Here is a 14,589-nt window from a genome sequence, read left to right as displayed (position 1 = left end):
GTAGAGGACCTGGGCTGGCGTGTTTACACATGGTCTGCGGTTGGGAGGCAGGTTGCCAAATTCTCTAAAACAACGTTAGGCGGCTTATGGTAGAGAAATTAACATTCAATTCTCTGGCAACAGCTCTGGTGGACATTCCTGCAGTCAGCATGCCAATTGCGCGCTTCCTCAAAACTTGAGACATCTGTAGCATTGTGTTGTGTGACAAAACTGCACATTTTAGAGTGGCCTTTTATTGTCCCAAGCACAGAGTGCACCTGTGTAATGAGCATGCTGTTTAATCAGCTTCTTGATATGCCACACCTGTCAGGTGGATGGATTATCTTGGCAAATGAGAAATGCTCACTAACAGGGATGTAAACTAATTTGTGCACAAAATTGGAGAAATAAGCTTTCTGTGCGTCTGGAAAATTTCTGGGATCTTTTATTTCAGCTCATGAAATATGGGACCAACACTTTACATGTTGCGTTTATATTTTTGTTCTGTGTAGTTAGTGTAACAGTCAGTTCTAAAAATCTAAAACGTTCCATCCCAGCAATTAGACTCACCAAGCCTTTCTTATGGTGGCTGTGATCCTCCTGGATAGGACTTACCATGCCCTTCTTAGCATCTTGGTCTTTCTTGACCTTAGCCTCTGCCAGAGCCCTCTTGTAGACCAGCAGCACCTCCCTACAATCCTCCAGGTGGGCCTCAGGCTCCCAGGTGTCATCGTCAGATGAGTAGTTCTTCCAGCGAACGCGGTACAGGACCTCCCCCTAAAGACAAGGACAAATACATGTGGGTGAGAGCAATATGAGAATGCTTGCTGGAAATGTTTTCATTGCAGAATATGAAGACTGACTGGCTGTTAGGGCATGGTGATATATCAAATTAATTTGGATTTATGTATTTGCGTGATATTCCAAATGTCTGTATCGCAAGAACCACTTTTTTGTGTTTATGTCCGCTTCTTTTCGTGTTGTATTTTTGATCTTGTCTCCTTCTGTGCACCTTCCATTTACACCAGAGATCTGTATATAATGACAACATGCTCATGTCTCTGCCCTAAGAATGGGAGTCATTGTCCCAATGACTTGGGCTTATTTTGGACAGATTTTGGCGGGAGTGAAACCTCTAGTCTTCCTCTCTGTTTGCGCACACACACACACACACACACACACACACACACACACACACCAAGCCACTCCCCCTCACAACAAATATGAGAGATCACTTCTCCTCTCTGACAAGCGGTTTCAACTCGCTCTTTTCCTTTGAGGTTTGGTCCAACAGAAACGGTCATATGGACACCGAAACACAGACATTATTTTACTGTAATAGAGGACAGGTTAACCTTTCCAACGATACCCTTTTTATGTCTCAACTCCTCAAATTGCATGCAGAGCAGACACTACTAAAATGTGAGTATCAATGAACATTGATTCAGTTAGTCAAGCGTGGCATTGGGGTACCGCTAGCAGAATTTTTGCTAAAGACTGTTATACTAGATGTGTAGTCTGCTTTATAAATGTGCAATAAGCATAAAACACAATTATATACAGGCGGTGTCAGAGGAAGGCCCTCAACTTTCAAAGACTCCAGCCACCCAAGTCATAGACTGTTCTCTCTGCTACCACACGGCAAGCAGTACCAGAGCACCAAGTCTAGGTCCAAAAGGCTCCTGAACAGCTTTTAACCCCAAGTCATAAGACTGCTGAACAGTTCATCAAATGGCTACCCTGAATATTTGCATTGACCCCCTTTTTATTTGCACTGATTCTACGCACACTCACTGGACTCTTCCCACACATACTACACTGACACTCCAACACACACAGACTATATACACACACAACTACATACGCTCACACACACACACACACACACACACACACGCATAGATGCCACACCAGGGTTTCTGTTAGGAAAATCTGGCACCGGACAGTTGACCTGCAACATTTTCATTTACCGGACATTTGAGAAATTGACCAATCCCATATGCATTGGGTGCATAAACTGATTAGGGCGTCCACCCACGGTGCTCAGAATGACAGAAATCACATTTAGAATATGTTAATTCATATTAACAGAACATGCAAGTCGAGAATGTAACGATGTGCGGTCCTTCTTACCGAATTCTGATGTGCACTTTGAACATGTTAGAATAACTGTCCACGTTTACTTTTCCTCAGCCAACAAGACCAGTAACGAACAGCAAAATCACTAGCCTACTTCAATCTACTATAGTAGAAAAGTTTAGGCTACCAATTATATTGGTCAGCTTGTCGAAGAAGAAATAGCCTATTACAAAACAGAGTCTGGGACGATGGATCCCAAATTCATTCAACCAGTAGGCCTAGGCTACATAATAAAATGTTAAAAAGCAATGAGTCTGATGCAACAGATCAAAACGTTTAGCTTAAAATTGAGAAACTATTATTCACATTATAAGCGTAGCAAGGTGCACAAGGCAGTAGGCTATGAGCGAATGTTCATTCCATAATGCAATTAGCAGGAAAACAAAGTTGTCAAATGGGCACTGCACATGCAAGCGGTTTCATATGACAGAATTGAAAATATCCATTAGAAATGTACAAAAAGAGGAGATCTAATAGGCTATTTTGAATCAAGGCAAGACATGCCTCATATATATTAAAACGTTCAGGTTTCAAACAATTAAGTATACATTTTCAAAATGCATTCTGCCTCCAGCTCATTGCAAAGTGATGTGATGAAGCCTGCTTCTGTTGCCATTTGATGCGGTGTTCAAAACTGAGAACTCGGAAATCTCAGACTTCCGACTTCAGTGCTTTCAAGACAAATGGGAACTGGGGAAAAAACGAGCTCCTACTGGGAAAAATAGTTTTGAATAGAATTCCAACTCAGGAACTCTGGCCTCTTTCTAAAGCTTCAACTTTCTGAACTGAAGATCACTGACGTCATGATTTGACCTCGTATTTTACAAGTTCCATGTTTTCTTGAAGGCACCACAAGATGCTGCAGCAGTAGCTCTTACACCAACTGACAGATTTTCCACTCAAAGGCTCTGTATGCTGTACACGTGTGATAAATAGGATGCATAACAAATATACTGTACACAAGCCCCAATTAAATTCCACTAAATTATGCAAATGTACCTATAGACTGATAAGCATTACCAGTCAAACATTTTGACATCAACTGCTATTTCCATCAATGAATAGATTAAAAAGCATTATATCGTAATGGGATTTTTTTCTTCTCCTGGACAATTGGCCCGGAGCCAATTTTATTGGCTTTTCTATTTATTTTTCACCTGACAAAAGCCGGCTATTACATTTACATTTTAGTCATTTAGCAGACGCTCTTATCCCGGCTAATGGAAACCCAACGCCACACACACACTTTCACATTTGCTGCTGCTACTCTATTATCTATCCTCATTGCTTTTTAACGTTTTTTGGATATAACCTAGGACTAATGGTTGTATGAATTTGGGATTATCGTCCCACAACGGTCCCAGAGTCTGTTTGGAATAGGCTATATCTTTCTCGCACAGAACGACAAGCTGACCAATAGAATAGGTCAACTTTTCTACTATGGGGGATAGTAGATTGACATAGGCTAGTGATTTTGCTGTTCATTACTGGTCTTGTTGGCTGAGGAGAAGTAAATATGGGCAGTTATTCTAACATAGGCAGTGTGTGGGTTTCAAGCTTTGAGGACATTTCACCATAAAAATGCAGACTTTTGTAAGATAGCCTACTATTCCTAACGTGATGATTAGATTGGATAGTAATATAACTCAATCACTGTTCGCAAAAAATACTGTTCAATGCAGCTTGTAATGGCTTGGAGTAGGCTATATTAGATACACTGACAAACAGATCAATAAAAACAACTTTGCCTGATCCATATATTAGGCTTACAAAAAGGCCAGACAAATACAATATGATGTCCTTCTAACCTGATGGAGGGAATTATTGTTTAAAAACAAAAGTGCACCGACCCAATGATAAAGACAGTGAATATGCACACTCACCGGGGATATGGCCGATGTTCTCCGCTGGTGCTAATAAGATACGGTACTTTTCCCTCAATTAAGTTGAGAATTTTGATAACTGAAAGACAGATTAGAGTATTTTCATTGTCTTCTCTTTACAGCAATAGCCATTTATTTTCCAAACTGTTTTTCAACGATTGTATTTTTAAATATTGCGATATGCCTGGTTCTCAGCTTTTCATTGACAGTCGCAAATCCACAATCATCCATTTGGTATTTGCCGCGCGTTCTGCCCAAATTGCGGGCCCTTCTGACAGTAGGCAACGCGATTTAAAACAAAGAAGCTAAATGATCCTCTGTGGCCAAATTACGCCTTCTAGTGTAGTAGCCCATTTTAAATGATTTTCTTTCTTTCTGTATAGACATGAGTAAACTAATTAGGCTATATAATTTTGGCAATTTAATTCAATTTACTTTAGAGAAAGCTTAGCTTCCACTAGCCTTATGTATTCTAACGTATTCAAATTGCTCATCGGAATTTGGTAAGAATGACGACCCCGTTGTATCCAAGTTGCATGTTCTTTTAAGATGAATTACCATAAACTAAATGTGATTTGTCATTCTGAGAACTGTGGGGTGGACGCCCTAATCAGGTTACGCAACCAATGCATATGGATCCGGTACATTTCTTAAATGTCAGGCGTCACATTTTCCTAACGGAAACTCTGCTACATGTAGATCTTACCTCAATTACCTCACCTCGTACCCCTGCACATTGATTCTGTACCGGTACTCCTTGTATATTAACTCTGCATTGTTGGAAATTGACCCTTAAGTAAGCATTTCACTGTTAGTCTACACTTGTTGTTTACAAAGCATGTGACAAATATATCTGATTTGACCCATGCCTACTCATAGAGCTCTCCGTCTGAGATAAACACACATTCAGCTGAACGGCTGTGTCTGGCACTGCCGCATACAGCCAGTATTTCCAGTCCCCACCCTCCTATCCAGTGCACTGGGACAACAGAGAGCTCCAGTCAGAGGGATAAGGGAGAGGGGCTGCAGAGTTCTCTGACAATTTGACAGTGGACTTTGAACAACTGACTCGAGAAATAAGCTAATCAACTGCGTCTGCAGCAGACGTGATACCCTATGTCATGGCATTGAAACGCCTGCTCAACAAAACTGCTGACACAGACCGTGGGGTTAAAACTTGCAAAAAAACTCTACTAGAGGCTGTGAACAAGCGATTCGATGGCATTCTCTCTGAGCCTCTTTACTGTGTCGCCACCATGCTTGATGCTAGGTACAAGGACCGCTACTTCGATGCAGACAAGAAACAGTGTTTACGTGAAATGTTACAGACACAGCTGGACAAGATGGAAACGGACACAGTGACAGTGCGCACAAAGGAAAAGGACCCACGACAGAAGAGGCCACAGACAGACAGAGCTGAAACGTCACTGCTTGATATGTATGATGAAATTCTGGTTGAGAATGGAACGACTGAACAAATGAACAACGAAACAGCACAGCAAGTAAGTGAAAGAAATAGGTTTTGATTATGTTTTACTGGTAATGGGGACATACGTAAATGCCAACAAAATAACTTTTTGGTCAGAGTGTGTATCTCTGTGAGAGAGAGACGCGTTGTATTTTCATTTTCTGTTACTACATCGGCCAACGTTGATCTATGCCTAATAATCCTTTGGAATGCAAGAATAATGCAATATGTTGTATTACATTTTAATTTCCTAAATGAAAGATGCGATGTGTTGTAAATTTGCTTGGATTTTACTAGTCAAGTCAGTTGAGCACATTTGAAAAGTTTAAATTGTGCCATTTATAGCAGTTTATGACATAGCCTAGAGACAGTATTTTTTTCAAGCAGTTAAAGCTAAAATGATTAACTGCATTTTAGTTTAAACCAATATTTATTTCAAAGCATTTAAGTTTCTCCATACAGTCAAGATTGGATAGTAAGAAGAGCCACCAACAACTTAACCATCTTTGTAATGCGGGGCAGCTAAAATATTTGTGTCATGAATATCTGTTGTGCGATAAAATACATTAATGGATTTGTCATTTTTCTCATTTACAAGTTATAAAACAATCTGTTCCTAACTGAACAAATGAACATATTACAATTTGTTTCAACTATTTAACTGTACTAGAAAGCTTAAAAAGGCCGCTAAAATTTTAAATATCGGTATCTTTTTTTTGGCTAAGAAAGTATCGGATATCGGTATCGGCCAAAAATGTCATATCGGTGCATGACTAATTATACTGTGTTATTGTGGCTGTCAATCAGGTAAGGCAGCTGGTCCATGTCAAACTAATTTGCAGTTCTGCAACACTGAATAACCAGTGCAACCCTGCAAGAAGAGAGCAGTGTAATGTTCTGCAAGGACACCTGGCTGTACCCACAACTCAAAGAATGCCGACTCATTATTGTAGAGCACCATCACCTGTTCATTATTTTCATAGGCGTGAAAAGGAAAGGTCTGTACCATTGTATTAGGTACCGTGAAAAAAAGAGCGTCATTGCTAATGTATTTAGCTAGCTAGAACATATCTAGAGACTGTCAATATATAGCCAACATAACCAAAACAAAGATGACAGCAGAAGATAGTAATCGGCAGCTGCCTACTACGGACAGTTAGCGCTAACGTTAGCGCTTTCTAACAAACTAACATAGTAAGCTAACTAACACATGTAGCTAGTTACCTAATTAAAGACAATTACGAGTTGGTTGTACACGCGTTAGCACGGAGGGTTTGTTGTATTTGGCAAGTCTGTGCAACAGTGGGGCTAGCTGAAGTCCTGAAGGATGAAATAATAACACCAGTCTGTCTGGCCTAGCTTTACTGTTCGTACAAGGAGGGGGGCGTCGGATGCCTGGGCAAAGTTGTGCAGCCATTGACATTTCCTTTGCGGTTGGCTAGTTAGCTAGCTGTTGTTATTATACATCAGTGAACTGTGCGTGGACATTTAAGCATTTCTCTACGTTAGCTAGCCATATATTTACAGTTTACTTAAGAAAACACGGTTCCTAGTGTTTAAACCTTTTAATTGTTGTCAAAGTGTGTAGATAGCTAGCTAGCAACAACGTTCAGTTTGCTCGAACGTTCAGTTAGCCAAGTTAGCTAGTTAACAACATGCTTGCTTCGTTACTGTACCTCCTCCGTTCGCATGTCAATAATCCTCTCCACTTCGTATACATCTTCAACCTCGTCTTCGCTGTCTCCAGCCTCTGGCTTTTCCGCCATTTTATAGTCACAGGAATAAACAACAACAGTAATTATCTTATTATGACTTCGTCGGTATAAGAGCCAAGCCCAGAGATCGTTAACTAGCTACAGTACACGCTAGCAATTTTTAGCTTTGTTAGCCACAACAACTCTCTGTTAGGCTAGCTGGTTAACTAACATTAAAGAGCGGGGAGCTAATAGACCAGCCTGAGATACGTCTTCTTCGCGTGGCTGACTTCTTATTCGATGAGATTGAACGTCGGTTGGCATCCAATAAATGTTGCATTACCGCCACCTACTAGACTGGAGTATACCTCCCTTTTACTTCGCTTGAAAAAATAATTAATAATAAATCAAAAATAAAATAAATCAACAAATACCCTACCATCTCACCCTACACTCACTAAAAACCCACCACCCTACTCTATTATTGAAATATATCTAGTTCTACCTCAGGACAACAACCAATCAACACACCCTGTAACTCTTCTGACGTCAACTCTCGTACACCCAAATACCTCTCTGCAGCTGCCACCACAACCTGCATTTTCTCCTACAATTAACACATACCACTACTTTCCCCAATGCTACACAATTCTTGGTCTCATGCCCTTCTGCACACTTCTCACACGTAGGAACCTCCCTCCTACACACTGCTGCCAGTGGCGGCTCCTGAAAAAATTCTCAGGAGGGGCAATTTTTCTGATGATTTAGGTGACCTACACACATTTAAAAAAAGATATGTCCAGCAACAACATGAAGACAGGGGCAGCATATAAGTCAATACCAGAAGCATTTATTGACTGATCTGGGGAGATGGATTCCAGTTTCTGTGACAGATTATAAATAATCTCTGATGCCTTTGTTATATTAGCTTTTGGTTGAATGTACTGTCGTAGTAAATATATAATGTTATAGCTTGGTCTGACTAAAATCTTGTGCATGACCCATTTTGTGTTGGGCGTTTGTTTTCAATCAATGCTGTTCCTATCCTATAACAATGGACAAAAGAGTCCTATCTTGTCAGCCTTGTCAGCAGGTGGCCAAGGACAACACCCACGCCATAGGTCTCTCAGTTCTTCCAACTCACGAGTTCTTGCTCTGAGGACACACACACACACACACACACACACACACACACACATCATCACTGATAACACACACACACACACACATCATCACTGTTAAACACACACACACACACACAAAAATCCCCTCTCTTTAGGCTGAACATTTGAAGACAGAGAACCCGACTCAGAGCCAATGCAACAGTGGAGGGGACCTCGCCCAACTCATCAGGACCAATCAGAAGATCAGAACTACTAGATTCAACCTACATCATTTATTGTATAAAATGTCTGCACACAATGTTTTCGGGGCTCTCTTCAGATAGCTCCCTAAGAGTTTGACGAACGGGTCCGTGCACGCGATTCCAGATATCTTTACCTCTGAATAAACTGCCTTTATTATACCATATCCACCCTGTCCAAAGTCTCTACTTGGTCTCAGTTCTCCAGTAAACTTGTGATTATCAACAGTACACAACGGTAACAAACAATTGGGGGAACTCACGGGGCAGATAGTAAGGTCGCAGTGACACAGAAAGCAGTTCAATGTCGGGGGTACAGAGTCGCTTCTCTTACCAGGATCGCGGTCCGCTCTGACCAGGGTGAAGCCGGCCGGCTCCACTTCTCTGTCCGGGACTCTGTCATCCAGCCAAGTCTCCCAGCTTTATTGGATTCCGCTGCCAGCAGCGTTTTCATTATTTAGTCCGTTAGTAGCGGGTATGTACACGATCAACAAGATCAGTCCAAAACCCACCACTGGAAATCCATGGTTGGCAGAATGTTTGTAAACTAAGTCTACAAATTAAAAACATAAAATAACGCCACACTGCAGGTCGCAACAGAGACGCTGCTAGCCGCTATTTTCTTAGTTACGTTCATGGTTACGCCACGTATGACGAAAGCGCGTAAGTGCAAGCCCACAGACACCCATAGAGAATGTATTGAAAGCTTTGAAATTTGAAAAAAATAGATTTTACATGACAGGCTATGAGAGACTTCTGGGCGATTTTCAACCTGACTGAAATCGCCCCAAAAACGGGCGGGGCCATTTGAAGCACGACTTTAGCCTGATTTGACATTTAGTGGCAGTCAGATCAGATTAGAACACTGATAACTACTGTTGCCGTGATATAATTGATTAGAAAAAAATCCCTTCCTTTTCCCGTTTGGCAGTGCGTCGCCCATATCGCCCTATTGAACAGGCCGTCCCTGACTGCTGCCACATGCCCATAAGCTTGACACCTGTAACAACGTAATGTATTCGGCACAAATGCTCGAAACACAAACAATTACCACAAGACCACTTCTGGTTACCTTCACCGATTCCACAGCACCCAACTCTATTTTCACCCACCCTGAAACCACATTCGCATACCGCCCCAACAGATCCACAGATGATGCAATCTCTATTGCACGCCACACTGCCCTTTCCCACCTAGACAAAAGGAACACCTATGTGAAAATGCTGTTCATTTACTACAGCTCAGCGTTCAACACCATAGTGCCCTCCAAGCGCATCACTAAGCTAAGGACCCTGGGATTAAACACCTCCCTCTGCAGCTGGATCCTGGACTTCCTGACGGGCCACCCCAGGTGGTGAGGGTAGGCAACAACACATTCACCACGCTGACCCCCAACACGGGGGCCCCTCAGGGGAGCGTGCTTAGTCCCCTCCCGTACTCCCTGTTCGCCCACGACTGTGTGGCCGCGCACGATTCCAACACCATCATTAACTTTTCAGACGACACAACGGTGGTAGGCCTGATCACCGACGACGATGAGACAGCCTACAGGGAGGAGGTCAGAGACCTGGCAGCGTGGTTCCAAGACAACAACCTTTCCCTTAACGTCAGCAAGACAAAGGAGCTGATCGTGGACTACAGGAAACGCAGGGCTGAGTGTAACAGTGTTGCTTCCGTCCCTATCCTCGCCCCTACCTGGGCTTGAACCAGGGACCCTCTGCACACATCGACAACAGTCACCCTCAAAGCACCATTACCCGTTGCTCCACAAAAGCAGAGACCCTTGCAGACCAAGGGAAACAACTACTAGCGCGCACCGCTAACTAGCTAGCCATTTCACACCGGTTACACGAGCACGGCCCCATCCACATCGATGGGGCTGTAGTGGAGCAGGTCGAGAGCTTCAAGTTCCTCGGTGTCCACATCACTAAGGAATTATCATGGTCCACACACACCAACACAGCTGTGAAGAGGGCACAACAACGCCTCTTCCCCCTCAGGAGGCTGAAAAGATACGCATGGGCCTGTCATGCCAAATAATCTCCCCCGGCCAAATAGTGTCCCCCTCTGTGTCACAATGGGATTCGATAAACTATTAGAGTCCGTTGCTATATCAACGGTGTGATGAGCTAATGATTAGAATTTTGGAGATCATTACAGCCTAAATTACGTTCTTTTCATCATCGCTATGCAAACAAGGCTGATTTCCACGACAATTTTGCTGTTTAAACAAGTTTTGTTTAGCTAATAAAATGAAAACATGAATTCTAACCAGTTTTGGGTACCTTGTTAACATTACAACATGAAATCCATGTCTTAAACGTTGCTATGTTTCGGAAATGGCAAAGAAAACGTGTAATCTGCTTGACACATTAAAGTTACTTAATTTACAGATCATGAAGTCAGCTAATTTCCACTCCATTCATATGCAAATCCGTTTGAATCATACACTGGCTTATCTGGCTGTCATGTTTTTATTTTAACCTGCCCTTCCCTTATCTACACTGAAATAATATAATTTCAGTAGCCCTCTATTATATGATTAATTTTTTTCTATCTCGCATAGCTCATTAGTGCACCCTTGTGGTTGAATATATATGTGTCTATTGTAGGTCCTAGGATACAACAATGAATAATGTGGAACTAATAAATACCATCAAAGGATACCTTCCAACTTACAATAATGAACACCTTGTGAAACAGCTGTGAAACCAAATCTGGCAATATTTAAGATTTTAATACATAAACTTTTATACTTTTGGCAATCAGACTGTAATACTTAATTCTGGAGTGTGGAATAGAGAGGTGGGTGCTGTGTGGTTGGGAGGTTCTGTCTGTCACTTGTTCTCAACAGGCAGCCAGTCTCAGTCAGGGGTGGTGGGATGGAAAAGCAAACATAATGGATACTTCATTTTCAATAACATGGGCCTGGTTTAGTTGGAAGCCCTCTCACCACATCAAGGTACAGGCAGAGATACGTTTTTTTTTAAAGTATATTTTTTTAAAACCCAGTTTAATTAAGGCCTTTAACCCCCTACTCTATCTTTTTAATGTTTGACCTGATGGGGCTTGGATAGGTGTAGCAATATGGTGATGACTCAACCCTGCTGTGTAATGGACTCCGGGACACTTCTGCCATATTACGTACACAAATCTAGAACCTACAGATATGCAAACACTAACTAGAAACCAATGTCCAATTCCATACCAACCCTGGCCTAAAATTTGATTTGGAATTGGGCACAAAATATTAATGGCTAGGGGGAAGGGGTTAAGACCAGTAAGGAACTGGGCAACTGAACAGTCAATTTCAGTCAATTGAAAATTGTACTTGCATTTAATATATAAATGTATACATTTACAGCCGATTCAAGCAAGTTTCAAATATTTATCAGCAAACAAATGGAAAAATATACAAATATTTACATGGTTGTAAACGTTACTTGTCGGAAGTTTACATACACTTATGTTGGAGTCATTAAAACTTGTTTTTCAACCACTCCACACATTTCTTGTTAACAAACTATCGTTTTGGCAAGTCGGTTAGGACATCTACTTTGTGCATGACACAAGTAATTTTTCCAACAATTGTTTACAGACAGATTATTTCACTTATAATTCACTGTATCACAATTCCAGTGGGTCAGAAGTTTACATACACTAAGTTGACTGTGCCTTTAAACAGCTTGGAAAATTCCAGAAAATTATGTCATGGCTTTAGAAACTTCTGATGGGCTAATTGACATCATTTGAGTCAATTGGAGGTGTACCTGTGGATGTATTTCAAGGCCTACCTTCAAACTCAGTGCCTCTTTGCTTGACATCATGGGAAAATCAAAAGAAATCAGCAGACCTCAGAAAAGAATTGTAGACCTCCACAAGTCTGGTTCATCCTTGGGAGTAATTTCCAAATGCCTGAAGGTACCACAACAATAGTACGCAAGTATAAACGCCATGGGACCACGCAGCCGTCATACCGCTCAGGAAGGAGACGCGGTCTGTCTCCTAGAGACTAACGTACTTTGGTGCGAAAAGTGCAAATCAATCCCAGAACAACAGCAAAGGACCTTGTGAAGATGCTGGAGGAAACAGGTACAAAAGTATCTATATCCACAGTAAAACAAGTCCTATATAGACATAACCTGAAAGGCCGCTCAGCAAGGAAGAAGCCACTGCTCCAAAACTGCCATAAAAAAGCCAGACTACGGTTTGCAACTGCACATGGGGACAAAGATCGTACTTTTTGGAGAAATGTCCTCTGGTCTGATGAAACAAAAATATAACTGTTTGGCCATAATGACCATCGTTATGTTTGGAGGAAAAAGGGGAATGCTTGCAAGCCGAAGAACACCATCCCAACCGTGAAGCACGGGGGTGACAGCATCATGCTGTGGGGGTAATTGAGTGTATATAAAATTCTGACCCACTGAGAATGTGATGAAAGAAATAAAAGCTGAAATAAATCATTCTCTCTACTATTATTCTGTCATTTCACATTCTTAAAATAAAGTGGTGATCCTAACTGACCTAAGACGGAGAATTTTTACTAGGATTAAATGTCAGGAATTGTGAAAAACTGAGTTTAAATATATTGGCTAAGGTGTATGTAGACTTCCGACTTCAACTGTACTTACCAACCAACTTACCAACTTCACAGCCAATGTCTGCAAGAAAACATTACGTTACGACTGTAACCCCGATTCTCTGATAGTATGAGTGAGGTATTTCACTTATGGGATACACCCCCAGCGTATTCGTCAGAAGCCTTTATTACACTACGCCACGCCAGCCATGATTGGCTGGACATCGAGACGTGTGTGTCGGGGAAGGATGTCCCTCCTACCCTAAAAAGGGTCTGACTCAGCATCTCTGAGTCACTCAAAAATAAGCCACACCTCTTCCTCGCTCTTGCAAGGAAGGTGGTCTGGTGAAATACCTCACTCATACTATCAGAGAACCGGGGTTACAGTCATAACCTAAAGTTCTCTTTCAAGTATTCGTTTCGGTATTTCACTTATGGGATATACTGACTCCCGTATTGCCAGACAAGCTTATCCTGACGACCGACTGCCCTGTGTGATATACCACACAAATGGGCTTTGCCCTTCAGAAGATACTACACATAAAACAGTATGCGCCAGGGTCGGTGCAGTGACATTGAGCCTATAAAACTTTGCAAATGTATGAGGCGAAGCTAAACTTTCTGCTGAGCAAATATCTTGGATAGATATGCCCTTAAATAAAGCCCAGGACGTAGCCATTCCTCTAGTGGAATGAGCCCATAGGCCAGCAGGAGACTGAAGACTACTTGAGTAGGCCAAAGCAATAGCCCCCACTATCCAGTGGGATAGGCGTTGTTTAGTGAGGGCTTTACCTGTGTGAGGTTTCGCACAGGAAACAAACAACTGATCACATTTCCTAAATCCCTTAGTCCTGTCCATGTAGATGCGCAGAGCGCGTACTGGACACAACATATGCAACCGTTGATGTTCCGGAGAGGAAAACGGTGGGGGATAAAAAGCTACTAGCTCCAGAGGAAGACACATCAAAGATGGGTTAACAATCTTAGGGATAAAGGCGGGGTTAGGCCGCAACGATACCCTATTGTTACCAGGTGCAAATTGTGCACATGACGAGTGCACCGAGAGTGCGTGAATGTCACTTACACGCTTGGCGGAGGCCAATGCTAGTAATAGCGTGGTCTTAAATGAAAGCATCTTCAGCTCCACCTGATCCAGGGGCTCAAAAGGCTGTTGGCATAGAGCATCCAAAACAATTGATAAATCCCATGACGGGGCAAGCTGTTTGTACACCGGACGCAAGTGACGTGCACCCTTCATAAAACGGGCGACAAGGGGGTGTCGTGCTACCAAAACCCACATGACAAGCCGAAATAGCTGCTAGACATACCTTAATAGTAGAAAAAGCCTTTCCTTCTTCTAATAATTCCTGTAGAAACGACAGGATTACCGGGACAGAGCACTGGAATGGCACTGCCTGTGATACAGTGCACCATTCCTCAAACACTCGCCATTTACAATTATAAAGGGACCTGGTGGATGA

At 42.2% G+C, this 14,589-nt stretch overlaps 1 protein-coding gene across 4 annotated transcripts in view; it reads right to left on the bottom strand.

The window, feature by feature from the left end:
- The window catches only part of LOC121571704 (M-phase phosphoprotein 8-like), a 35,601-nt gene extending 27,873 nt beyond the window's left edge, over positions 1-7,728 (bottom strand). For 2 of the 4 annotated variants that reach the window (XM_041883337.2, XM_041883339.2), the window contains exons 1-2: positions 7,146-7,728; positions 550-756 (exon numbers count right to left, since the gene is read on the bottom strand). In XM_041883337.2, coding sequence (XP_041739271.2) covers positions 550-756; positions 7,146-7,235 — 297 coding nt within the window. In that variant the 5' untranslated portion in view covers positions 7,236-7,728. The remainder of the gene's footprint in view (positions 1-549; positions 757-7,145) is intronic. The other 2 variants (XM_041883338.2, XM_041883341.2) reach the window with 2 other exon arrangements.
- Between the last annotated feature and the right edge of the window lie 6,861 nt (positions 7,729-14,589).

This window comes from Coregonus clupeaformis, chromosome 29, assembly GCF_020615455.1.
Source record: "Coregonus clupeaformis isolate EN_2021a chromosome 29, ASM2061545v1, whole genome shotgun sequence".
NCBI classification, from domain to species: Eukaryota; Metazoa; Chordata; class Actinopteri; order Salmoniformes; family Salmonidae; genus Coregonus; species Coregonus clupeaformis.
The sequence above is the reverse complement of the archived record's forward strand: the minus strand, read 5'-3'. Positions and strand labels throughout refer to the sequence as shown.